This window comes from Trichoderma evansii, assembly GCF_050947405.1.
Source record: "Trichoderma evansii strain SZMC 28006 chromosome Unknown GGI43scaffold_12, whole genome shotgun sequence".
NCBI classification, from domain to species: Eukaryota; Fungi; Ascomycota; class Sordariomycetes; order Hypocreales; family Hypocreaceae; genus Trichoderma; species Trichoderma evansii.
The window spans coordinates 129,636-155,113 of NW_028145194.1; the positions used below are offsets into that span (position 1 = coordinate 129,636).

Sequence of the window (25,478 nt, forward strand, 5' to 3'; positions counted from 1 at the left end):
AGGAGGCTGGAGATGGTACTACTCATAACTACAGGCCCAATACGGCAAATCACCCACTTACCTGTTAGTTGAGTCAACAAGCAAGGGTTTATCATTTGTCACAAGAACGTCGAACCGCCCGCAATTCATTCTAGTCTCATATTATGGCCGTGACTCATACTCCCACAAGCAGAGCAGTTTATCATAGAAGCTGGTCGAGACAATGCGTATCCTCCCGTCCGCCGTGGGGTACAAACTTGAAATGTCCGAGGCATAATTCATACTTTTATGCTCTTCGAACCGGGCCAAGACTATGCAAGCCCAGCTCTGGCCGTTGTTGTCCGTCACGATCTCAACGAGCCTAGCTCCAGCATACATGCAGGAGGCCAGGATCCGAATCCGAATCGAACTTCCCATTGTCTGGACATCGATCAGCTTCAGTCTCCACACACCACCTCCGAGGTTTGCGTCTGTTAGTAGCTGCACACGCTTTAAGCCATAGGATTCATGAAGGTCATGAATGGCAAAGACCCGGAGATGGTCGTCGTAGCTACCAGTGACAACTATCCTGCCATGATCCTGGGTTAATAGAGGCAGAGGCAGAATTGCAGTTACTCCTGCATCATGCTGTCCCTTTATTGTTATAGGCCCAAATGGCACACCTAGGATTGATGATGAATCACTTTCTCCATTTTCCCCCTCCCAGTGACAAGTCGTATAGCGAAGCGTGGAGTCGTCTCCCCCGCAATAGACTGAGATTGGCTGGTTCGCTGCGTTTGAGGTGGTATCTGCTGGAGAGAAAGCTATGCACCAAGCTTCAAGAGAGTTCTGAATGTCCACATCGGCTGATTTTTCAATCTTCCATTCATTATCCAGCTGTAACAGCCTTGATTGCCCGGTGGAGGTGGTGACTCCGAGTACCCTATTGGCAATTGGGTGCCAATTGCACTGCAAAAAGAGGACATCGTCGTCTAGGTCATCACATTTGCTGGTAGCAAGATGCTGTAATGGCGAGCTGGCATCTCTAAGCGGGTCGAATTTGAACATGGCAAGAGTTCCGGTGCTTGATACCACTGCCATGATATTTTGGAATTCTGGGACGTTCTGGTAGAAACGAAGATCTAGCAGGGCAGAGGGTTGCATGACGGTCTGCACTATTGATCTATTTCCCTCATCGGCAGTTAGTGGCTCGGAAATCTCGTATCCCCAAGGATAGACATGTCATATTTGCAGCCTTACATGTCATCGCCTTCGACCTTGAGAACGACAAGGCTGCCATTCCGGCTCTGGGGCTTGGGAGCTGCCGGAGCGTCGCCCTCCTCTTGAGCCTCTGATGCTGCTACTTCAGCATTTTCGTCTTTTTGCAAGTTGTACGTGCCCACGACCAGATACTCAGGATGTGCCGGGCAAAACTCAGCACAGCTCGGCGGTAGATCCAGTATCAGTGACCGCAGCGATGTGATGGGGGTTAATTCCTCCATGCTTAGCCACTAATGCGGGCAGTGAGAGATAAAGAGATAACAGCAGAGTAGACAATAGTAGCGGCTCAGGTTGAATACGTCATTCGCCTTATGGTTGCCTTTGGAAGCCTAGAAAAAAGAAATTCACACGCAGAGCTGCAACGCACAAAAAGGCTTCCAGCAGAATGTGGCGTGCAGTGGAGCTTATCGGATGGCTTCCCGCCAGCCCGCGCAGCATTAACTGGGGACTGAGGTGGCAGGGGAGCTCGTTGTAAACCATCAGCGAGCGTTTAGCATGGATGGATGGATTACAATATCACATATAGCAAACGATCCCCGCGTCAAGGTTTTCATCTTTCGTCCCTTCTTCCCCAGCGGTTCTTTGCCTTGGTTACTTGTTTTTCTATTTGAGCTGGCCTAAGAATAAACGCTGCAATCATCTTGATACCGTACTTTGAGCTTTGACAGCTTTGCCAGCCATCTAAAAGGTGGTATCTGTACCTTGGGCGCTCTACTCTGGGCGACACGCACACGCTGAAAACGCGATCCGGCTCAGCCATTTTCTCGCGCCAGCTCCAGTATTTTTGTACTACAGGATTAGCTACGCCTAGTATATCAATTGCTGTGGCGGCGGTGCCGGGTGTCAGCTAAATTACGGCGCAGGTAGCTCAACGCCGCCATGGACACTGATGAGTCCGATTTTTATGGTTGGTATCTTGTACTTTCATCACCTTTCACCCGCTTCAACCGAAACGAACAACATATGGATATTCTGACCACAGGGCTAGGCGATGATGAAACCACATCAAATCTCTTACAACGGGTAGCCGACTTCGACGTGGATGAATGGGCGGAGCAGCAGCAGGTGCATCCAGGCCGGCCTCTACGACAGGTAGATTTAATTGACGAGGCTTCTCACTTACACAACCCTTATTCCGGAATTTCCTACGCCTGGCAACTCACAGAGACAATAGACCACTTCCTTTCACGTCTGCCTCCGGCAACAACTGATCAGACGCCACAGGTACCATGGATCTTTGTTTGCAATCCCTACATCCCGAGGGTGCACAGGCTGGAAAGCCAGAGTCAGTTCTCCAAAGGCAACGAGGATGAGGCACCAGAGGAAGAGGGCAGTAAAACAGCGATAGTCGCTCAAGGAGGCCTAGAGAGGCTTCATTTGGTCAGCAAATTCATCGAAGGAATGCAGAGATCGGGAAAAACAAAGGCCGCTGTGGAAATGGAGATTAGAAAAGAGCAAAGGCAGGCCACCGATGACATTCTGAACTTGGCCCATCTCGCCAAGGTTCGAACAGGCAAGGTACGGCCAACCTTGATATGTGAACTCATTTATAGTATGACCATACTAACTATGCAATCTTCCTAGTGGCTGCTCTTCTGTCCTGCCTCGGAGGTAAACGAAATGTGGGAGATTGTTGCAAAAGCCACTGCCAACAACGAGCTTGGGATCGCTTCCAAGGTTGCGCCGCGATCACCATTGGAAGATCCTCGCAGGGACCGTCTTCTATGCGTATACACAGCAGACTTTAGGGACAAGGCCGATGTTGGGCGCGTCTTGCAAAAGCTCCGGGAGCTAAGACTGGTCGAATCTAGAGGCCGTCCAATCTATTATAAGCCAGGCAAGTTCTCTGCTATATAACACCTAGTACCCAAGGCTAATTTAATCAACCCTGTAAAATATAGATGCATTCACATATATTGGCATCTCTCGTGGTAATGCCTGGGGTGTCAGGGCCACTATTTACAGCTCTACTGATGTGTTTCCGCGCCGAACCTGAATATAGCAACAATCTGATATATATCGGCGCAAGTCGTATGCTAGCTAAAAAAAAATTGCCAGAATATGCCATGCATGCACAGACATAACCAACAGAAGATGGCCGTCAATAACTGTCAATATTATTGGGAAAACATACAGTATGCTACAAGATAAATAGATATCGTAAATGCTAGAAAACGCCAGTTTTGAGTGATGCTCCGCCATAAACCACACACTATACCATATCACGCCGTCCCATATGCCGCATCTCTATAACAGCTCGATATACCTCCTCTATTTGCTGCCGGCGGCTCGACAGACCTCGACACAATGATAGCTCCTCAAGCCCACGCTATGTGATTTGATGCTCATCGTAGATGGGGCTTCGATCTGGGTCCACGGCTTTCAATAGGAGGACTAATCGATAGGCACTGTTACCGTTGAGATAGTATCGATGCAGCTTCTTCGATCGTATGAAGCCAAGCTGTTCGTACAGCCTCATGGCAGGCGTATTCGTCTCCTCCGTCTCCAGCACAATCTCATCTGCATTGCGGTTTACCATGGCCTCGATTGCCTTTTTTACCAGGGCGGTAGCAACTCCTCGCCCGCGGAAATGTGAGGCCACAGCCAGCATGGCAATGTACCCTCGACGGGTTGGGGGTGAGTGTGATGAATGAACCTCAAGCTTGCAGATGATGACGCCGATGAGTGAATCGTCTTCAGGATCCAGGGCCTGGATGCATACTTGATCAGCTTTTGTGTGTGGACGAGACTTCCTAGAAGCAACTTACCATGAAGCAGAGATGAGACCACTGGTAGAGGAAGTACCGGTAGACGTAGATGCTGTATGGCTCACTCAAGTCTTTTGAGATGAGCGACCGGATGGCTGGGAGATACTGGCCTTCAAGCCGGTGCTCATACTGCACATACTCCAGGTCGGCGGGCAGCTGTTTGCCCGATGAGACGGCCATGATACCTGGCCAATTCTGGTGGTTTGCGATGAAATCTGAAATCTGGCTTAAAAGCGGTCTGTATGCCAGTAGCTTCCTATGCTCTGGCTTTTATGTCTAATTTTCTCTCCCCCAAATTCTTCCCCTCTCCGAAGAATGACTCAACCGTCGACTGATGAGTCGACAATACGAATGAATAGCCAAGGTGGCAGCCAACCAGGCAGCCCGGTCAGCATCGGGCGAAAAGAGTTAAAGACAGAGAATCCTTACAGATCGCCCAGAACAGGAAAAAGGCGCTGCTGGGCTGACAGGCACTTTTGGTGCAGCGTTTTAGTCTGACTAAAGACCCAAATCTCGGGTGGATCGTCATGCGACTGCGTTGTGTCAATCACATGCTAAGCTGCCAAGTTAGATTCTCAGATCGGGCCACAGCGCCAGAGGGGAGCAAAGTTAATGCTTGAAACCGGGCTTCAGCAACACGCCGCAGCCAATGGGACGGGCTGTTGCAATGCCCCGGGGTCGGTTTGGGGCGCTGATATTGCGTCTAACCATTTAGTTTATTTATTGCCATTTATTTACTTTATTAGCTCACAAATCCTGAACATGCCTCTCTTTCTCTCTCTTCTATAGACGAGAGAGCAAGTGCCTTGAGCCCTTTAGGCGCTGTCGAGGTCACTTTAGCGGCTCTTTCACAGCGCTGGCAGCCACTAATAGCGGATCCCTTCCCGTGCTGCTGGATTGATTGCTGCGGAACACTGGGAGCGTTGACGTCAGTCAGCCACCACATGAATTCTGGACCTGAACCTATCTAAAACGGTCTCATCTGTTTTGTTTTAAATCTGCGCGGCTTCGTCCTTTCTCTCCCCTGGTTGACAGGATATAATTGCATCTGCGCCGCTCCCTTGTATCTTGCCGCATAGCTTGGATCTTGGTGCTTGCGGCTTGTCTCTCGGGCCTCGATCATGGCCACAACTCTTCGACGGCGCATCCCGCCAGAGACCAGGCCAGCCGAAACCGCCGACGACTCCAAAGAAGACTCTCCGCCGATCCAGCCAACATCTCACGTCCATGTCATTGAACGGGGGCCCAAGGCGCGCAAGCGTCGCAATACCTTCATCTTCTTGCTGGGCGGCCTATGTGGTCTCCTTGCAGCGGGGTTCTTTGCGAAGACAAATGACTTGATAGACCTCCCCGAACTTACGGATCTCACCATGGATAGTTTGCTCGAAGTTATACCCGCCGGATTGATCAAAGATATGCGAGATCTTGCACAAGGAGAGCGCGATATTGTATCCTATGATGCTTTCGCTGTAGGTCTAAAGGCTCGAGCTGAGGGCCTGGAAGCCTATCATCCCATGATCATGATACCTGGTGTCATCTCAACAGGCCTCGAGTCCTGGGGGACTGCTAATATCTCGAGACCCTATTTCCGAAAGAGGCTATGGGGAAGTTGGACAATGATGAAGGCATTGGTTCTTGACAAGGAAGTTTGGAAGAAGCACATCATGCTAGATAAGCGAACTGGGCTTGATCCGCCTTTGGTGAAGCTACGTGCAGCGCAAGGGTTTGACGCAACCGATTTCTTCATCACAGGTTATTGGATATGGAGCAAAATCTTCGAAAACTTGGCCACCATAGGATACGATCCCACAAACTCATTCACAGCCGCGTATGATTGGAGATTGTCATATCCCAATCTCGAAGTTAGAGACCAGTACTTCTCCAGGTTAAAGGCATATATCGAAGCCGCAGTCGAGTTTGAAGGGCGAAAAGTCGTTCTTGCCTCGCACAGCATGGGAAGCCAAGTCATGTTTTACTTTTTCCACTGGGTTGAATCGGACCAGGGCGGCCGGGGCGGAGGAGACTGGGTGGACCGTCACGTCGACTCTTGGATCAATATCAGCGGCTGCATGCTAGGTGCAGTAAAGGGTCTGACGGCCGTGCTGTCCGGAGAGATGCGCGACACGGCGCAGCTAAACGCGCTGGCAATTTATGGCCTGGAAAAGTTTTTAAGCAAAGATGAAAGAGCAGAACTTTTCAGAGCCATGCCGGGCATCTCTTCGATGCTGCCTCTCGGAGGCGACGCCATTTGGGGAGATCTGAACGACGGAGCACCAGATGACCCGCCCGAACAAGAACTCTCTTACGGATCTTTCCTTAATTTCCGAGTCGGCTCAAACTGGACGACTCCAGATCGAAACTTTACTGTTCAGGATTCTATGAGCTATCTTTTCAATACGACCGAGGATTGGTACACAGACCAGATCAAGCGCACCTATTCCCACGGAGTTGCCCACACCACCGCAGAGGTTGAGGCAAACGAGAAGGACCCTAGAAAATGGATCAACCCACTTGAGACTAGACTTCCACGAGCACCAAATCTGAAGATATACTGTTTCTATGGCGTTGGAAAACCTACAGAGCGATCCTATTATTACCGAGCACCTGATCAGCCGACTATGACTAATCTAAACATCACCATTGATACTGGCTACACCGAAGGAACGGTTGACCACGGTGTTATTCTGGGCGAGGGAGATGGAACTGTTAATCTCTTGAGCACCGGATACATGTGTAATCGTGGCTGGCATATGAAACGGTATAATCCTGCCGGAGCCCAGATTACCGTGGTAGAGATGCCTCACGAGCCTGATCGATTTAGCCCGCGAGGTGGCCCCAATACTGCTGATCACGTTGACATCCTGGGAAGACAGACCCTAAACGAGTTGATCTTGAGAGTCGCAGCAGGCAAGGGCGAGACCATCACAGACTACGTCGCCAGCAAGATTGGAGAATATGCAGACAAGGTGAAGATTTACGAAGAAGTTGACGAAAGTAAGAAGAAAAAGAAGAGTTCATAGCATGATCTCTTTGGTTTGGCATCTTGGGTAATTTATCCGGCAAGCCTGATTGGGATGGGATGGGCAATTTGGCGTCTGGCGTGGGGAGCCGTGCATATGCAAAAGGAAGAGAAAGAGAAAAGGAAAAGGAAGCCGGTAGAATGCTGGTTTCATGATAGATAATACCCCCCTGATATTACAAATGCACATATTGCAGGTAAAATAGTAGATACGATAAAATATGGATAAAACCAGATAGCCTCAACAGTGGGTTCTTACAAATGAACACCATATTTCCTTAGTTGTAAGTGGTCGTCTCCTTATGAGCAATGCCCAGGGGCTCGACCATTCTGTCTTATCTGTGCTTGTGACAAGGGATGGAGCCTCTGCGGAAATGATGACCAAACAGGAGGGACCTGTTTGTGCTTTAAATAAAGACCTATATAAAGATATAAATAAAAGAACTAGTTAGAGTAATGGGCGCGTGGATATTATTTGAAGTTGCGCATGAAAAAGACGGCCATCAGTCAAGTTGAACAGTCTCATCGTAAGATATACTGTCCAACTGCCGTCATTGTGCTTGCATATATGCCTATTTAAACGGGCGCGTTCCCTGCAGATAGCCAACGGGAGCCCCCGGCCATTAATTTAGCAGCGCGCAACGTTAGTGGCCATAGCCTCGAAATTTTTTCTTTTCAGCGCCACCGTGCATGCGCTACGTCTGTTGGGTGACATCAGCTAAGTCAGTCAAATCAATCCCGAAGCATCACCTTCTTTTCCTCACTCGCTACCCCACACATTCAACTGGGGCCTTCATTCCGCTCGCATCCCGAGCAAGACACACCTGGTCAAAATCAGGAGCCCCTTCTGGGTCGTGGGCTTTGGGCGACGGGCGCGCGTTTGCTTTTCCCGACCTGCCATTCTTCGGAATCCTGGGCTGCTGTGTGATTTCTGACTCTTGCAGCGTCTTGGTCAGCCTTTTCGCCAACCGCAACCCCGTCTGCGCAAAGGGCCCAGATGCAGTCGCAGCCACGAGCTGCGGGACCTGGCAGCCATGGCGGATACCGAAGAGATGGTGCCCTCTCCTCTCTCTGTAGAGGAAGAGGATGAGCTGTGGACTGGTAAGTTGATTTTGTTGAAATGGCCAAATGACGAGCCAGGACGGGTCAAAAGAAAAGACACTAACCGTGTGCCATCGTTTTGCTTTGCTCTCTAGAACTCGACAAGTGCGTCTCGGAACACTGCGAAAGCCACGAATCCATTGACGATGCCCTCCGTTCCTGGCTGAGCCTGACGACCCAGCTGCGCGACCAGCAGCCTCAGTCGCAGGAGGAGGTCGTCATGTGCGCGCAGATCCTATTGAACAGCGACATCTTCCGAAAGCACAAAGACTACGTCCGTAAACAGCTCATCTACAGCCTGCTGCAGGAGGATGAGACCGGGCCTCTACACGCGATAGTCTCTCTGCTCCTATTGGATGGCCACAAGGACGAGACGACATTTCCACACATGATCCAGGAGGCCTGTTTCCCCCGGCTTCTAGAGTTGATCAGGCAGGAGAAGGATGGCGATCCGCGACTCCATCGCTTTCTGCTGCAGCTCATGTATGAGATGTCGCGTGTGGAGCGGCTAACACCGGAAGACTTGGCGCTGGTCGACGATGACTTTATTCACTTTCTGTTTGGTCTAATCGAGGGCGTGTCTAGTGATGTGAATGATCCATACCATTACCCAACCATCAGAGTATTGGTAAGCGTTTTCTATTTCTACATTGGGCCAACCATCCCGCCGTCATTTTATCTTCAGGCGTGCTGACAATGAAGATAGCTTGTCTTGAATGAACAGTATATGCTTGCGTCCACAGACACCGTTACGGTTCCCGGAGGGGCCCCCGAGCCGCTGACAAACCGTATTGTCAAGTGCTTGAGCCTCCATGGGCCATTATTCCGAACATTTGGAGAGAATATCATTCTTCTTCTGAATCGAGAGACCGAAACGTCTCTGCAGCTGTTGATCCTTAAGCTTCTATATCTTCTATTCACTACTAAAGCGACATATGAATACTTTTATACCAACGACTTACGAGTGTTATTGGACGTCATCATTCGAAATTTGATGGATCTTCCTGACGAAAGAATGTCTCTTCGGCATACATACTTGCGAATTTTATACCCCTTGTTGGCGCATACCCAGATGAATCAGCCACCCCACTACAAGAAAGAGGAAGTTCAACGCTTACTTAAAATCCTGAGAGGCTCACACAACGCCCACTTTGCCCCTGCTGATCCGACAACTCTACGATTGGTGGATCGAGTATCCAAAGTCAAATGGCTTGTGGAGGAGGAGGACGTAGATTCCGAAGCGTCAGGACAGGCAGAGGTTGCTCGAAAGCTCCTGGGCATGAGTCTATCTCCAAGGCATTCATCCAGCAGTGTTAGCGTCACTGATGTGGCCGAAGTCATGGAGAAGCCAGGCGTGCAGACGCCGAGCCGAAACGACATGAAGCCAGCCGCCGAACCATTCGAACACGATGGCGCAAGCCAAACTAAGAAGCCTGTACCGGCGGTACCCAAGCACAGACATGGTATTCCCTTTAAGCATTCAGCGGCGGCAATTAAGCATTCCGCTACAGTACATATCAGCAGCGTTACGTCAAAAAAGGTACCGCCAAAGGCACCACCCCCTAGACGACATGGCAAAGTGAGGATGGCAGAAACGTCTTCGGATGAACATCTGGCTGGGACCGTATAAATTAAGGGAACCTGACGGGCATTTATGCCGAAGATATGCCATGTTGCATTCGTTGCTCAGTTTTTGCCTTTAATGAGGTGCTTTTTCTCCCGATTTTTCTCCTTTCTTCTATTTTCTTGTCTTGTCTGGTTGTTTACTTGCTTATTTGTTCATTTATCTGTTTGTTTGTTTATTTGCTTTTTTCTTACTCGGTCGTTTGGAAATGAGCCTCAACAAGTAGAGCTAGAGCTCACAGATGCCGACGAAGGTGTGGATTCGCATCTCGGAAACACGTCGCCAATGGCTTTCCGGAGTTTTGGGAGTATATGTGCAGAGTAACACGGGGTTTCAGCTCTCGAACTTGATCAGCGACAGGCCGGCCAATTGTTTGACACGAGAAACATGAGTAAATGGGAATACCTCGCAGCATAGACAAGACGGTGTTATCGATCAGGCTTTTACTTGTCTTTGTTGTACATATGCACTTACATAACGATGTCTTACTATTAGGTATAATGCCTGGGGCACGAGGCAAACAGGCAACGGGGCATTTTGTTGCATTTTGTTACTTTGGGCGAATATAATATTTTGTTTTTCCAGTATTGGCGTACCGCAAGTGATGTTTGGCGCTCTGCTCATGCTTCCTATTTTGAGCACTGTCTTAAGTAATCGTAAAATAGAGGCGTAATTCGGGATTGGGCTTGACCCGTTCGGAAGCCGATCATCCGATGAGTCGTCCGAGTTCCTAAGGCACTTGCTAGTAGTAGCATTGAAAAAATTATCCTTTCCCGATAGTGGCTAATATCTTGTCACCCTAAAGAATACCTTCACAATTACAAGTCCTGGAATTGCCCCTTTATTGTTTTCTTATACAACGTCAGAGTGGCCATTTGATCTGCCGCCGAGCAGCCGATAAAGACTACAATGGACTCATCAGAATGAGCAATTGGGTGGTGCTAATGCAGCAAAAACCTGCACGTTTGTTCAATGGATGCTACCACAACCTCGTGCGGTGCGGGGAAATGGGAATATACACCAGGATTCCATGCTTTTTCCCAATTCCAAAGAACGATGGCCAAAAAAAGAGCCACTCACAGCAGAGACGTCGACATTTAGGAATCTTTGGAGTGGAGAGAGAGACAGTCTGGGTGGTGGGGCGTGGCTTGGGCTGGGGACTTGGGGACCGAACTAATACGTCATTTGTCGATTTAGCGGGTGCAGAGAGGCAGCCAGGCCTGGACGAAAGCAGCTGAAAAAGGCAGAGTTTGAGTTGATGTTCAGTTTGGCAGAAGCTAAAAAGTGCTGGAGCCCACTCGAGATGCGATCAAGGGACTGCCCTGTAAGCGACAATAATGATGTCCGCGGGTTGGTGCATTGGCGAGAGCGGCATTGGAGCTCCTCCCACCGATCTGGCCCATGTTAGGGGACAGTAGCGCCTGTATGGAGTTCAGCTATTATATTTAGGAGCTATTAGGGGAAGAGGGGAAGAGGGGAAGAGGAATATGTAGACAGATAGAGGCAGCAGAGGCACATGACGGCGATAACGAGAGGAGAGAGTGAGACGCGGGGGTAGCTGAGCCCCTTGGACCGGGACGCTCCGTAAGGGGGACTGATTACTGTACAGGCAGTGAAGAGGATTAACAAGAATTACACTGCTGACAGAGTGCTAGCGATGCGCCGTACCTTGATGGATTAGTAGCTTCAGTTCAGGGTGGTTGTATTCAGCGATTCTCATGCATATGCTGGATCCTCATCTCCCGCAGCGGCTGCAGCTTGGCCTGCCTGTCACGTCGCTGTCATGCAGTTTCAGCGTGCTGCACCTCGTGCCTAGCTCTACTTGCCAGTGACCCTCGTCGCCAATGCAAGCACTACAGCGAGACCAGGTATCGACCAGGTTCCTGCGCTAGCGCCCCCTCTTTTTTCTCTTCCGCTGCGCGCAAATCAGATTCCACCTCTGCAAAAGAGCGGCTTTGGCTTGGTTCACGAAGTTAGATACGGGTACATGCGACGATGTGCGGGGCGAGGCATGCAAGTAGCAGGTGCCTCGATACGGCGATTCCGGTAATTGAAAAAGACATCATGCACGCTGTTGCCACAAGTTGTGTCCAGCCAGGCGCAAAGAGCTACATAAGTATGTGCTATTTTGATCGGCTCCCGAGTCATCTCACCCTTTGCCCGTTTTTACGCAGCGCTTAGGCCTCTTACACTCTTTCTTATACACCTGCCACTTACATTCGTTGCACAGCCTGGGACGAGGACACGCACTGGTTTGTTTCGTGGCCTGTGGCTCAGCAGCACCCAAGATTTGCAATTGCACAGAAAGAAACGAGAAACAAAAAGAAACACAGCAGTACCTTGCATCAGCTCATCCATCTTCTCTCTCTGTTTCATTGTGGCGCTGCCCGCTGCTGGGACCCAGAAGCGCCTTTTTTAGCAGCTCGTCATTGCGTCAACCGCAGCAGTTGACGTTAGAGTGTCTCTGATCTATTTCCCCTCCCCACCACCCAGAAACGCCATCTTTGGGTGCCTCTGTGATCGTCCGCCCAGGTCTGTCGTCACTCGCTAAAAAGGAGCGTGCGAGGTTGTGCGAGGCGAAACCTTGGCCAGGCGCGAGCTTGGCTTCACATCCATATTAGGAGCAAACTATAATTATTTGGCTTGCTTGACTTTTTCTTCTTTTAGCTGTTGCTTTCTTACCCTGATTTTTTTTGCTCTGCTTTTGCTCTGCTCTACTAAGCTCAGCTCAGCTCTTCTCTTCTCTCCTCCTCTCCTCCTCCATCGTCATGGATCTCCCATCTCAGACTCAGGGATTGACACCTCATCCCGTCGATCTAAATTCGCCTCCCGTACTCAATTCATACCAACAGCCGCTGCACTCGCAATCGCAGCGCCACCTGACCAGCTCGCCCTATTCCCAGAAATCACGACGACCACTGTCCTACCAGCAGCAGCCCACATACCTCGACGCCGGCAGACGCTCGAATACTTCATCGCCTCACAGACGACAGAGCCCCATTCCTGGCCGCTTCACCGAGGAGTGGGACGCCAGCCAGCGCGGCAGCTCGATCCTCGACAATCGCCGCGGCCACGATTCTCCCGTCATGTCAGCGTCTGGCGCAGGGCCGGCCGCCATTGGAACTGCTGCCATGCAGCGCTCCAACTCGGTCAACAGCTACGCACCTGGCGATGATCGCGGTGTTCCACAGAGGGGCAATACCCTGAAGAAGAAGGCCTCGCTGCGACGGAGCAACAATGGCAGCATGGTACGATCCAGCAGCCGGCGCAGCGCACGAGCGGGCAGCGTCAAGAGCCTTATGCTGCAAACTGCGGACGCCGACGAGCTTCATAGCGCATTCTACTGCCCGGTGCCGACAACTGGCAATCCTACCGATGTGCTTGCAGCCAGATTTCAGAGTACGTTAATTCCCATCCCCTCCCCTCCTCTCATACCTTGCATTGGGCCTTGGCGCATTGCCATTGCTACGATGTAAGCAGCGTGTGTCATCTGACGCTAATGTCATGCGACGCCAATAGCATGGAGGAAAGTCTTGAAAGATCTCATTGCGTATTACCGCGAAATTCAATCCCACTACGAGCAAAAGGCAAAGTCAATCTCCAAACTCTCCAGCGTCTCCAACAATATAGCGACCCCCGCTTCATTTCTCCAAACCGCCGGAATCGACGATGCCCTCCAAATCATTCGCAACTACAATAAGTCGGCCCTCCAAGAGGCTACAAAGGCCAAGGAGATTGAAGAAGATGTCATCTTGGCTCTTACCGGCTTGAGGAGTGATCTACAGCAAAAGATTAAGGAAATCAAGCACCTAGCTGGCGACTTTAAGAACAATGTTGAGAAAGAGAAAGAGGCTACTGGCAGGGCAGTCAAGGCTCTGTCCGAAGTACTGGGAAAGAACGAGATGGATTCTTCCAACACGACTGGCAAGCAGGATCCTTATCTCCTTAGACTGGGTGTCGATCGCCAGATTGAACGCCAAATCGAAGAAGAAAACTATTTGCATCAGGCCTATCTCAACCTCGAGGGTTCTGGTCGCGAGCTAGAATCCATCATTGTGGGTGAGATTCAAAAAGCATACAATGCCTACGCCGGTATCCTCAAGCGCGAAGCAGAAAATGCTCTCGACATTGTCGGGGAGCTGCGCGATGGACCAATTTCCATGCCCAAAGATCAAGAATGGGAGCATTTCGTTTCCAACGATAACCGAGTGGTTAACCCTAATATCCCTTTGCGCTCTGTTGAACAGATTCATTATCCTGGACAGGACCATTTCTCTGCGCAAGAAATCCGCGCCGGACTATTAGAGCGCAAGAGCAAATACTTGAAGAGTTATACAGCCGGATGGTAAGTTTGAGTTTTTATGCGCTCATGCAAGTAATGTCTAAGCATTGGCTCTAATACGTTTCTGATGTTAGGTATGTACTTTCAACAACACATTTGCACGAATTCAAGTCGGCGGACAAAGCGCAAGCTCCCATCATGTCCCTCTACCTGCCGGAGCAGAAACTAGGATCCCGCTCAAACGAAGGAGGGCCGTCGAACAAATTCCTTCTCAAGGGCCGACAAACCGGATCCATGCACCGTGGGCATACCTGGGTATTCCGAGCCGAGAGCCATGATACGATGATGGCCTGGTACGACGACATAAAGGCCCTGACGGAGACATCGTCGGAAGAAAGAATAGCATTTGTACGATCTCATTCGCGAAGAAGTACCAGCCAGTCGTCACATCGATCAGCCAGCAGCGATGGGCTTGATGAGGAAGATGAGCCGCCCTTCCAAGCAACTGAGCAGGATGTCATCGCAGAACCCCGATCAGAATCGCGGCGACCCCAACCAGGTGGGCGGTTCCCATCTGATCTCCAAGTCAATGCCCAACGAGGCTTACAGGTGCCTCACTCTCCATCTAGTGCCGGGTCCAGCCAGGAAGCTTCGCCGAATCCCCAGGTAATTGCTGCCGCAACCGCCATACCAGGAACGGCCACGACTGCCTTTTCCCCGGAATATCATACGCATTACGATGAAAACCATCCCGATTACGGTCAGAGAGGCGAGACCCATATGAACGAAATGCACGCACAGGCAGTCATTGCCGACCATGAGGCTCAAGTCGACGGCGTCAACCCTTATACGAGCGAGCCACTGGGTCAGGGCCAAGGCAACCAACGAACTGTCTACGGAGCACCAGCTTTTATTCCTGGCACTCGTCAGCCAGTAATGCCCAATGGTTATCACGGCGAAAAATCTCTGAGCCCTGACCGCCAGGCTGCAGGAGGAACATATGATGCTCCTACGGTTAATGGTGCAGTAGGAGGTGTTGAGATGCAAGAGATCAACGGTGGCCACTATACCAATGTTGGAGGCGCTGGAGATGGACATGTCAACAGTACCACTGTCAACCCGAATACAATCCCTAGGTCTGAAGCTCAGACAGACGCTGGTGGTTTACAAGTTCTTCCTGGCCAGGGAGATGGTGCAGTGCCAGCCGCTGGCAATCCTGTGGTCCGAGCAGCAAACGATGTGTCGGTATCAAGCCTACCAATGCCAGGCAGCTTCCCATGAGATGAAAAGTGAAAGTCTATTTGATTTTCGTCTGGTTCAACTCTTTTTTTTTTTTTATCCGTCCAAAGAACAAAAATGGGTACACGTCACTATTTGGATACCATTTCCTTTTTGAGTTATGTTTTGTACGAGTACTTTGGATGCTGAATTTGTGAAACGGAGGTACGGCGGAAACAAAGCAACAATGTTGCGTGAGATGTGGGCGTTTTATGTTTTTCCATTTCGTCTATGAACTTGTGATGGATGTTGATGCAGTTTGGTTCTTGTCTTGGCTTTATGTTTTTTTGGACGGCATCACTCTTTATCACTCGTTAGGTATATCCGTAGCTCACCACGCGTGGTCTAGCTAGCACTTGTTTTTTTTTTTTTCTGATATTTGATGGAACGAAATATGTCTGAGCGAAAATGAAATGAGATTATATTTTCTATCGGTTTTACATGAATTTGACTCCCAGTGTAATGAATGCCAGACAATAAATGCGGCCAAGATGTACCATAAAAAATGGAGCAATTCGCAAAGCTGCACGTTCATGTACCAATGTATCCTAGCCCCACGCCGCAAAAAACCCGCTCAAACATTATTCCGCACCACCCAATCACACGCCCCCAATCGAACAAGCTTCTTCGCCCAAAGCCTGGCTTCGGAAAATTTCAACGAAGAAAAAAAAAAAGTTCTACGACGAAGAGAGAGAGAGGAAAACGGACGAGCGTCACTCCAAACGACAATTGGCCTCCCTTCCGACCTGCGCATTATTTTTTCTTTTCAGTCCCTCATTCGCCGACCGATAAAAAAAGAAAGATCAAAAATTAATTAATACATAAAAAGTTCGCAAACATGTCCTTCCGAGGAGGATCTCGAGGTGGTGGTCGTGGAGGAGCTGGTGGCTTCCGAGGTGGACGTGGAGGAGGTTTCCAGCAGAGAGATATGGGCCCCCCTGCGCAGGTTCAAGGTATGGCTTGATTGCTTTCTTTTGGAATTTTCTCTTTTCTTTTTCTTGTTGTTTTTTGTTCCTTCAATTGGGGCGGAAGAAGATATTGCGACTGCTCCAATTCTGTAGCCCTTCTACCAGGGTTAGAATTGGAGCACTACAAAAAACAACACCTCAAAAAAGAACAAAAAAGCAGCAATCCCAAAAAGAAGAAGAGAAAGAGCAATGAAGGAAATTTCTTCTGAAAAGGAGATACGCAATATAAATGAGAAATGCTGACCAAACAAACCCACACAGAAATGGGCAAATTCATCCACGCCTGCGAGGGCGAAATGGTCTGCGAATCCATCAACCCCAAAGTCCCCCACTTCAACGCCCAAATCTTCCTCGAGAACAAGACCGCCGTCGGCAAGGTCGACGAGGTCCTCGGCCCCATCAACCAGGTCTTCTTCACCATCAAGCCCTCCGAGGGCATCCAGGCCACCTCCTTCAAGGAGGGCGACAAGTTCTACATCGCCCCGGAGAAGACGCTGCCCCTCGAAAAGTTCCTGCCCAAGCCCAAGCCCCCGCCCGGTGCTCCCAAGCCTAAGCGTGCTGGCGGTGCGTCCCGCGGCGGTCCTCGCGGCGGCGGCCGTGGAGGCTTCTCCCGCGGTGGACGAGGAGGTGCTGGTGGTTTCGGCGGCCGTGGCGGCCGTGGTGGAAGCGGTGGCTTCTCTCGCGGCGGTGGTCGTGGAGGCCCTCGTGGTGGTGGTGGCTTCTCCAGGGGCGGTGCTGGCGGCGGCAGAGGACGCGGCGGCTTCAGCAGGGGTGGCAGCTGGTAAAGCAACATGTTGGAAAAATTAGAAAAGGCAATCATACCAATGCCATTTTCCTCTTTTCTTGCTCAGCAGCAGGGAAAACCCCCTCGCCACAGAACGGAAAGAAGGAAAAAAAAAGGGCGGCGGGGATCGATCTTCGGTTTGGAGAAAGGGGAGGGAAGAAGATGTTTTATATGTACAAAGGGCTTTTTTCACGGCGTTTTTTTACTGGCTCGGTTTATTCCTCCGTCGTACCTGAATTTAGTTTTTTCTCGTCATTCTTCGGTTTCCCTCCCCTTTCTTCTTTCCCGCTCGTCACGCAATTGCCATCTTCAAAGGGTCTTTTGTATGTTGGCAAATCTCACTAGGTAGCTCTAAAGCGAGTCTACTCTCAGCTTAGGGATGACGAAGAATTTTATATACGAGAAAAAATTAAGTCTTTTAAAAACAATTATAAACGCAATTCAAGTGTAGGCAAACGTCATATGTAATCACTCAAAAACATCTACGGTAACATCAAGAAACCAGAAGATTATATGGGGGGTATCATAATCTCTGTTACTGGGCCATGTAGACCATATTCTCCTCAAGACTACCAATTGGTCCAAATCTTCAATCGCACGGGGAATCGATTAATGGAAAAGAAAAAGAAACAAGGAAAGCCCATCCCTTAAAGTATAATGCTTATCTTTATGCGAGGCGCTCGCCAAATGATTACCCAACTGAACAAGTCTGAACAATTTCGTAATGCGCCAACTCATTGATCATAACCATACAAGACCATAAGCCCTCTAACCCCATAATGTCACAACCGAATATCCAGTGAGACCAAGTATGAAAAAGTAAAGCCACAGCTCACGACGGCCAATCCCGTTGCTGATTTAAGGCTTAGGTATGCGTATCGTCTTGCTGGTCATCATGCAGCCGTGGATGACGAACAAGAGCACGATGGGGTGGAATTCGAGTGATGTACCAGTGAACACGGTGCCAAAGGGGACGTTCTCCAAGATCCAGCCCTGCTGCAGCCAGTAAGCCATGAGGGCGTCCAAACCCAGTGACGTCGGAATCGGAGTGCCCTCGAAGAATGTGCTCTTGCCACTGGCATCCTTGGGCAAAACAGCGACAGTAACGTTGAAGCGGGCAAGTCTGGTCAATCCACACAGAACAAAAAAGGTGAGACCAATAGTATCGGCGGAAGTTCGAAGGCCAATGGAAAAGGCGACCATAGCGGGAGCGACACCGAAAGTAATCTGCAAGAAATGAGACGTTAGTATCTCTCTCGGCTTCAGCTGACAGTGATAGACACTGGGTTAGCAGGTGTAGTAAAGAAGCGACGTACCAAGTCAGCAAGGGAATCCAACTCTTGTCCCATCAAGCTGCTCTTCTTCCTCCATCGAGCCACCCTGCCATCAAGAAAGTCGAAGAACAAGCCAAATGGCAAGAATGTCAGCGCGCACCACAGGTGATCGTCTCTTTTCGCGGGTTCCAGGCAGGAGCGTAGGGACGTGAATATCGACATGACACCGCAGAAGCCTATGCGAGAATCACATGCATCGTTAGCCCATCTTGGTCCGTCTCGCCAGTCAAAAGTCGCCAAAGGAACAAGGGATAGGGGAAACCCACCATTCATAAGAGTAATGAGATCTGCGAGGTGCATGGCTCGCACCAGCGAGAAGTGGCCCACGTCTGCAGAGAGAAGCGTCTTTTGCTTGTCAATGGCTGTAAAGAGAGAAGAGAGAGAGATCCATTAGTATCTGATTTGTCCTTTGTCCCAACAAATATATGCATCGCAGCTACGGGGGTCGCAGCTAGGAAAATATCGTACCTGGCTGGTTCTGGGGCGACAACTCTCTCGAGGTAGGGCCATTGGAGCCGCTGGTTCGTTTTGACATGGTTGATAGCTGCGGTATGCGTCCGGATCGAAGCTCAACAAGAGAGGCTTTTCGGTCGTTGACTCGGTTCTAGTATGCGGAAATAGTCGTGACGGATAGATATAAAAACGCGAGCTAAAAAACTCGGTAGAAGTGGAGATAGGAAAGAAAGGAAGAAATAATGGTAATCCTTTTCAAAAAGACACCCAGCCGTGTGATTGCGAGTATTTGGTGAAGATACTGGCAGCGGTGATGATGTCTGAGAATGAAGCAAGGAAGAGAAAAAAAGAAGACACGAGGGGCTGTTACTCGCTACGAGATGCTTGAATTACACTTGACATGGGAGGTACATTTTAGCTTAACCTGCCTTTTTCCCTTGGGGTGGCGCTGTGCCGTCAATGCACAGCCTACCAACCTACCTTGTGGCTTTTTCTCTCTCTTTCTTTTCGCCAGCCAAATGCCGAGCTACCATGTTACCGCAGTGTTGTATGTGCCTGTATATACTGGAAGTAACAGTGCTCTTGGGACTGGTATTGTATATATCTGTTACTATTTCGCGTATCTTGTCTGTACCTCCTTAGCACCTACTGTAGTACCTGTGATGGCAGCACCAAGCTGATACCTGTAGTCAGAATGTCTGATGTCAGTGATGCACGCACTACGCGACTGACTGATGCACAGCTCCGGCTGCTTGGCGAGTGGACAGCCTTAGTAAGGTGACAGTTGGGTAAGATGACGATGACATGCTACAAGCTTTATGTTCCCGACAGCAGAGCACTGCACTACGTAGTGGTTGGGTGGGGATGCCGTCATCGCTCTTTAATGTTTGCCCTGTTTCGGGGCTGAAGCAGAAGAGCGATTCGCAGCGCATCTCGCCCAGCTCAGCCTCTCTCCAACTCGGCTCGGCATATGGTGTTCACGTGATGCTTCGCACACTTCACACACAGCTGAGCCCGTAGTGTCACATGGAAATGGTCACGGCCAATGTCTTCAAGACTCTACTTCATGCCTTTTGAGACACACATGTGATTCAAATATTAGGCAGATGCATTAACGCTGGACTTTCGGTACTAGTATTTGAAATGCAGCAGCGACATGTTACAGTTAAACGGTCCATATAAGCTTACATGTGGTTAGATTAAAGCCGTCTAAACAAAACAGAACCCTATAGTCAGATCAGAAGGGATGAGATTGTGCGGAGTAGCTGGATTAACATATACTTTCACCATCTTTTAGATGTCTCAGCTTACACCTTGACAGCCCTGGCTTAACTGACAGAACATTAAGGGGTTCACAGAACTTGGACAGCTTATAATATAACGCCGACAAGACTGAATTAGAGGAAGAATCTGCAAATTCCTTCTACAGCAATATGTATGCAATGGGCAAACAAATATACACATACTCTGGTCTTGATTCAATCTCTATTAAACGTCTGCCATTAGACATGGGTTGATACTATAAATGACTACCAATATACACACTTTTCCCTCCCAGCTTCACAGCTGAGACTCCTAAAACATCGCACTCACGCCTTTGTTACTTGACTCAGGCCGTCCCACAACTTGTGCTGATTTGTTTTTCCAGCGGATATCTTTGGCCCAATCCTAGAAACATATAACAAATTTAAGGAAAGAGAAAAAAGAAGAAAAAAAAGTCACCCAAAAACTCCAGGCACGGGTTGATCATCAAATCTGTGCCTCTTCCTGAATATCTTGTTTTTTGGGCAGTGTAGAAGTGCCAGTTTTGCTAGGATATCCTCGCCATCATCAATTAGTTTTGCGTTTGCCAAGTGCTGCGAATGAAAACCCAAAAAACCGCCCAAGGCAAGCTAGGTCCAAATGCTCGATTAATCCATAAATGAGATTGAAAATGCCGGAATTATGTTTCTTTACTGCGTTAAGAAAGGAGCGGTCTTAATGCTTGATAAGGATCGAGAAGCCATCAAGCCATGCGCCACATGTGCCAGCAACGCCGCAGATCGAATAGCCTCGAGGAGGTAACAGTGTGTGCCTGTGACAATAATATTAGCATATTCTCGCCCAAATCAAACGAGTTGGAGTAGGCTTACGCAGAACCACCATGAGCTTTTCCAAACATGGCCGATTTTCTGCCTAGACTGGTCAAGAGCTGGATGCCGTCGATCCAAAAGCCAGCTCTCACAACAAAACCAGTAAGGTACTCTCCGCGCCGTATATCTGTCACAAATTTATGCGGTTAGCATGAGAATTCTGGTCCTCTTGCTGGGCTGCCGTAAAAGTAAACTCACCAAATTCAAATGTGTCGCCTCCCTCTTTACCTCCCCTCTTGCCAAACAGCTGCGTCGAATTATCATCGTATATAAATTCCAGTCCGTCCAACGCTGAGCCGTGGTATACAATAACACGGGACATTATTCTGTCCGGCTTCACAGCGCTAGTAAAAATTGCCTCTTGGGGCTCGCTGTCTTGCATCTTTGACTCTCCGAGGCTCTTGCATCGATAAGCCACTTTTCCACCAGGTAGTTTCACAGACGATTCTTTTGATGCAAACGCTTTAAAATCATCGATATCCAGAGATCCTCCGCCATGAGTTTTTATGGACACCTTTACGCGCCCCTTTTTCTTGGCATCAGGTAAGCGAGCCCGCAGATCTTGATCAATCAACGTCACTTGCCGCTGGATGGGATTGTTGCTGTCTGGTATATACTCGATCCACGCACGGCATACGTCATCTCCCTCTCCAAAAATTTCAATGAAAGAGATTCCAGTTTGTGCTACAACCAGAACATTGCCTCCGTCAATAGCAAAGGCCTGGACGCTTTCATCGGGATTCATTGGAGCATCGTTGGGCAGCCGGAAAGCGGGATGGGCTCGGAACCGAAGACAGTCTAGGCGATGCCAGCCGCACTCATCAGCCTGTAGGGCCAATCCTCCCTTGGATTTGGTCCTGGTGGAGTATGCCTCGCGAGAGACAAAGCTTCGGTTGAGAACAACATAGTCTCTGAGCATGACTCCTCCTTCCTGGTGAGGACATCCAAATAAGTGTCCCACCTCGTGAAGATGCGCGCCGATGCCAATGTTTGCAGCCTCCCAGGAGCTCCCCGCTTCGTTACAGTCGTTAGCCACATGGGCAGTATCGGTTGGCGTGCAATCGGTAAATGCTGGCACTACCTCTTCAAAAGAACTAGGGTAGCTATGCATGCAGTGTGACCCGAAGATGCCCAGTTGCAATTCACCGCTACCACCGCCAAGTGCGGCGTGGGCCCGAATGGTTTTGACATCCTTGTCCCAGTGGGCATCGAGTATGAGAACTGCAACGTACTGCTTCTGTCCAGGAAGAGGATTCAGATGCTTCTTCACCTCTTCAGTAGCAATATTGAAGAGAGCATTCTTATCCGTAGCCTTGTCGTACTGTTGTGCCTTATTGAGATCTTGCAGTTCCGCAACTGTCTTGTCGGACCGGATAATGTGAACACGGGCTTCAGATCTCATAGTCCCATTCTCCCTGTCGCGGTGGTTGGCGGTGCCAGACGTCCATTCCTCCTCAAATCGAAACGTTCGCCGCCCAAGTTTATGTCGCCACATCTGCTCCGCAGTGAAAGCCTGCCAGAGGTACGCTGCCATTCGAAATTTCTTGACAGCAGTTTCCAACCCATTACCTTCTATTTCAGCGCGCGATGGCGTGGCGTCGAATGTTCCGGGAGAATCTTTGCCCAGCAGTATGGCAAGTTGCAGTGGAGGAGCATTTAAAGTAGGCACCATGTGAAGAGTGAGATACGACACATGGATAGGGTTGGAGGACGAGCTGTTGGCGAGCTTGGGGCTAGAGAACTCGAGGCGGATCTTGTTGGGCCCAGGTTGTAGATACACAAGAGCTTTAAAGTGAGAATCCCACACGGGCCAGCTGGTTGGTGGAAATGTATCGTCAAGTCTACTGATAATGACGGTGCCATCTAGGTGATTCTGCATAGCCTCTCCAATCGTGCCATTTAATAGAAGAACTTTTTGATACACCTATTCCAAACAAATTAGCGTTTTCAAAGGCACAACGCTTATATCAAACACATGGAGAAGAAGCAGCTCTGGTAAACAGATTATACTAACGCAAGGCTAGTATAGCTGGAGGAATTATATGAAGAAAAAGGGGGGTAAACTATGCAATTGCACCACATACCCAAGCATTTTCTGTAATATTTTGGACACGAGGGGCATATTTGGATACAGGCAGGCTACTCCTACCGCTGGACGAAGGAGCTCCAAGGCCAGACATGCCCGAGACGCTGTATCGACTAGAGTTTCCGCCAGGTGCCAGCATGGGTCGGTTCTGGGTGGTCGCGCTGCCGTCCTTGACCTGCAGGTGAAGCGCAGGGTCTGATTGATGATCCATGGATGGTGGCGTTAGCGAGCCGCTTGAAGGTGTGGTATCCTGGGTATCGTGGCTCAAAGCACCATCGCTAGACGTATCTGTCGAAGCTTCGGTTCGGAAGCTTGCCCTTGATTGACGCCGCAGGCTTTTGAGAGAGAGAAAAGTAGGAGCCATGGCTGCCAAGTCCGAGGCGGAAGTGGAGGCAGAGGTGAAGATGAAAGTGTCTTAATTTATATACGCCAAGAAACGCTAGACGAAATGCTTTGTTCTTGGCAGAGAATTGCTGCTTGATTCTTTGTTTGCTTGCTTCCTAGGGGTGATTAGAATAGAGAACGTTGGTCAAACGAATGGTGGCCGAATAGCTGCAATCGATATCTGAGCGAATGATTTCCCAGCCGCAGCAAAATGAAGGGGCTGCGCCTAGCGGCGCGATCGTTCAGCTGCGTGGGCCAAAAATGTCAAGTCCACCACCGTTGGTGATTCGCAGATACCCCCTGGTGATGATTGCGGTAATCCGTGATATAGAGAGAGTAAAAGGTAAAGCAGATGCTACAGTGTAGAGGCGTTGGAGGTTCGTCCCTCAATTGCAACAGTGGCTGACGTGTGCGCTGGTGGATGGATGCTGGCGCCCGGGGTAAAGTCGAGCAGGCCTGATCCAGCGCCGGGGAATCGACAACGTGAGATCGGCCCCAAGATGGAAATTTTCAGGCAAGATCGAGTCGAAGATTTCAATTTTAACAGAGGCAAGCAGGAGAAAATTAGCCCAGCAGCAGCGTCGACCAGGGACAAATCTGTAAGAGCGAGCGAGTGGACGGTAGGCGCTTTTCTGCCCGCCTGTGTGAGCGATTGAGGAAGATCAGCAATCAGGCCAGACACGCGTCACCAATCAATGGGCGATAGTAGCAGCGCAGCACTATCTCGAGACTGGAGAGTCGTCGTAATATGGAGGAGGCAAAAACCAAAGTAAAAAAGGGACCTGGACGAGATGGTCAGGAGAAGGACCAGGAGAAGCTCCCCTACCTTGGCTCTCCAGACACGCCCCGAGCCACAACCGCATTATTCATTATTACAGCTCATTCACCACTTGCAAGGCTGTTACGTAGCATGGCTGCCGTGCGGAGCAATCCTCCTGCCCCCGTATCCGCCGGGCTGCAGGCAGGGCCAAAAGCGAGCATCTCGGCCAAATTGCACGGGAGGTTACAGCCGTATCGATGACGTCGCAGCGGGCTTGCGCGACCCATTTTCGTTTGAAACCTTGAGCTTTTTGACGGGTCTGGGATGGTGACCAAGCTGCTAGAGCCCGCCATCAATGCACAGTGGGGAGCAGAGGATGCGGTGCTATTAGAGGATTGGCCAATTCGGATTCAAGTGCCGTGGCACGCCAGTAGAGGCACGCTGTAACTTGATAGCGAAGGTTCAAGTGCAAAAACGTCGCTAGCGCTGGTAAGCTGCAGCGGCTATTAATGTCGAACGAGGTTTTCTGCAGCGGGCTTTTTACTGAGAGGGTGTGCTGTACCGTGCTGTTCGGCGCCTTGGGGGGAGCAGATCTTACATCTTGCAGGCACCAGCCGCCATGGCGAAGAATTAGCCGCACCTTTCATTTCTCGAACCTGCATGCTAATAATAGCAACTACATATACTCTTCCCTGTCTTTTTTCAAGTTCATCTCCCGTGGTTGACGAGATCTCGAGTCCCTGCAAAAGAGTTCAATTGACTGCTGTCACTGGCCGAGGTAACTTTGAATGAAAAAAGGTGGCTGAAGGGAGACAACAGGCAATATCCATACAACTTGCGCCAATCACCAAAACTGCTTCCCCAGCATCCTGCGTAGATCCAAACCTTCAAGAAGCAACTGTTGCGTGGCTGTGTGGCTAAATCGGCTCGGCTTACGGCTTCTGGCGCCAACCCCCGCCGTTTTCAATCTTGGGATTTGCCGGTTCTGGATTCTCGAAGCAAATCGGGGCATGCGTGCATGTGGCAGCACAGGGAGAACCGACAATGGGCAAATACCCCGTACAAAGTGCACGGGTAGTAATAGGGGGGCCACTATCAAAGACCAGTTGCCAGGTGTGTTGCAACGGCGATGTGGAGAGCAATGAACAGCGTGGCCGCAGAGATAAGAGATGAAATGAAGTCGTCACCAACAGCACCTTGACCTCTCGGCTCCCGACTCTCGGCTCTTGGCCCTTGGCTTTCTCTTGGCGCCTCGAGCTTGGGAAG

The 25,478-nt window shown here is 49.9% G+C and overlaps 10 protein-coding genes across 10 annotated transcripts; 6 read left to right on the plus strand and 4 right to left on the minus strand.

Annotated features, from left to right (window-relative positions):
- Positions 1-141: 141 nt before the first annotated feature.
- On the minus strand, positions 142-1,918 carry GGI43DRAFT_427900 (diphthamide synthase; the record flags this gene model as incomplete). Its single annotated transcript, XM_083208889.1, has 2 exons — positions 1,219-1,918; positions 142-1,141 (listed from the first exon to the last, which is right to left on the minus strand). The coding sequence occupies exons 1-2, from the start codon at positions 1,458-1,460 to the stop codon at positions 142-144; spliced, it is 1,242 nt and encodes a 413-aa protein (XP_083059722.1). The 5' UTR covers positions 1,461-1,918.
- GGI43DRAFT_67587 (DUF1917 domain-containing protein) lies at positions 1,621-3,402 on the plus strand. Its single transcript, XM_083210138.1, has 3 exons — positions 1,621-2,757; positions 2,824-3,076; positions 3,141-3,402. The coding sequence occupies exons 1-3, from the start codon at positions 2,119-2,121 to the stop codon at positions 3,233-3,235; spliced, it is 987 nt and encodes a 328-aa protein (XP_083059723.1). The 5' UTR covers positions 1,621-2,118; the 3' UTR covers positions 3,236-3,402.
- A 35-nt stretch (positions 3,403-3,437) lies between these two features.
- GGI43DRAFT_67595 (acyl-CoA N-acyltransferase) lies at positions 3,438-4,512 on the minus strand. The gene is made up of 2 exons (XM_083210139.1): positions 4,008-4,512; positions 3,438-3,949 (listed from the first exon to the last, which is right to left on the minus strand). Exons 1-2 carry the CDS (start codon positions 4,185-4,187, stop codon positions 3,569-3,571), a joined length of 561 nt encoding a protein of 186 aa, XP_083059724.1. The 5' UTR covers positions 4,188-4,512; the 3' UTR covers positions 3,438-3,568.
- A 450-nt stretch (positions 4,513-4,962) lies between these two features.
- On the plus strand, positions 4,963-7,501 carry GGI43DRAFT_67583 (phospholipid:diacylglycerol acyltransferase). The gene has a single exon (XM_083210137.1). It carries the CDS (start codon positions 5,129-5,131, stop codon positions 7,025-7,027), a length of 1,899 nt encoding a protein of 632 aa, XP_083059725.1. The 5' UTR covers positions 4,963-5,128; the 3' UTR covers positions 7,028-7,501.
- Positions 7,502-7,904: 403 nt separating this feature from the next.
- On the plus strand, positions 7,905-9,972 carry GGI43DRAFT_67836 (DUF2013 domain-containing protein). Its single transcript, XM_083210142.1, has 3 exons — positions 7,905-8,127; positions 8,223-8,755; positions 8,834-9,972. Exons 1-3 carry the CDS (start codon positions 8,061-8,063, stop codon positions 9,755-9,757), a joined length of 1,524 nt encoding a protein of 507 aa, XP_083059726.1. The 5' UTR covers positions 7,905-8,060; the 3' UTR covers positions 9,758-9,972.
- On the plus strand, positions 9,645-10,130 carry GGI43DRAFT_67847 (uncharacterized protein). Its single transcript, XM_083210143.1, has one exon. The coding sequence runs from the start codon at positions 9,782-9,784 to the stop codon at positions 10,073-10,075; it is 294 nt and encodes a 97-aa protein (XP_083059727.1). The 5' UTR covers positions 9,645-9,781; the 3' UTR covers positions 10,076-10,130.
- Positions 10,131-12,323: 2,193 nt separating this feature from the next.
- On the plus strand, positions 12,324-15,485 carry GGI43DRAFT_67832 (SLM1 family PH domain-containing protein). The gene is made up of 3 exons (XM_083210141.1): positions 12,324-13,150; positions 13,271-14,096; positions 14,168-15,485. The coding sequence occupies exons 1-3, from the start codon at positions 12,520-12,522 to the stop codon at positions 15,312-15,314; spliced, it is 2,604 nt and encodes an 867-aa protein (XP_083059728.1). The 5' UTR covers positions 12,324-12,519; the 3' UTR covers positions 15,315-15,485.
- A 496-nt stretch (positions 15,486-15,981) lies between these two features.
- Positions 15,982-17,497, plus strand: GGI43DRAFT_406925 (Gar1/Naf1 RNA binding region-domain-containing protein). Its single transcript, XM_083206179.1, has 2 exons — positions 15,982-16,264; positions 16,541-17,497. The coding sequence occupies exons 1-2, from the start codon at positions 16,150-16,152 to the stop codon at positions 17,062-17,064; spliced, it is 639 nt and encodes a 212-aa protein (XP_083059729.1). The 5' UTR covers positions 15,982-16,149; the 3' UTR covers positions 17,065-17,497.
- A 24-nt stretch (positions 17,498-17,521) lies between these two features.
- On the minus strand, positions 17,522-19,054 carry GGI43DRAFT_68035 (CDP-diacylglycerol-serine O-phosphatidyltransferase). Its single transcript, XM_083210146.1, has 4 exons — positions 18,866-19,054; positions 18,664-18,759; positions 18,380-18,573; positions 17,522-18,290 (listed from the first exon to the last, which is right to left on the minus strand). The coding sequence occupies exons 1-4, from the start codon at positions 18,930-18,932 to the stop codon at positions 17,922-17,924; spliced, it is 726 nt and encodes a 241-aa protein (XP_083059730.1). The 5' UTR covers positions 18,933-19,054; the 3' UTR covers positions 17,522-17,921.
- A 1,516-nt stretch (positions 19,055-20,570) lies between these two features.
- Positions 20,571-23,536, minus strand: GGI43DRAFT_67949 (putative peptidase family-domain-containing protein). Its single transcript, XM_083210145.1, has 4 exons — positions 23,067-23,536; positions 21,181-22,906; positions 20,983-21,109; positions 20,571-20,924 (listed from the first exon to the last, which is right to left on the minus strand). Exons 1-4 carry the CDS (start codon positions 23,430-23,432, stop codon positions 20,828-20,830), a joined length of 2,316 nt encoding a protein of 771 aa, XP_083059731.1. The 5' UTR covers positions 23,433-23,536; the 3' UTR covers positions 20,571-20,827.
- Positions 23,537-25,478: the final 1,942 nt, after the last annotated feature.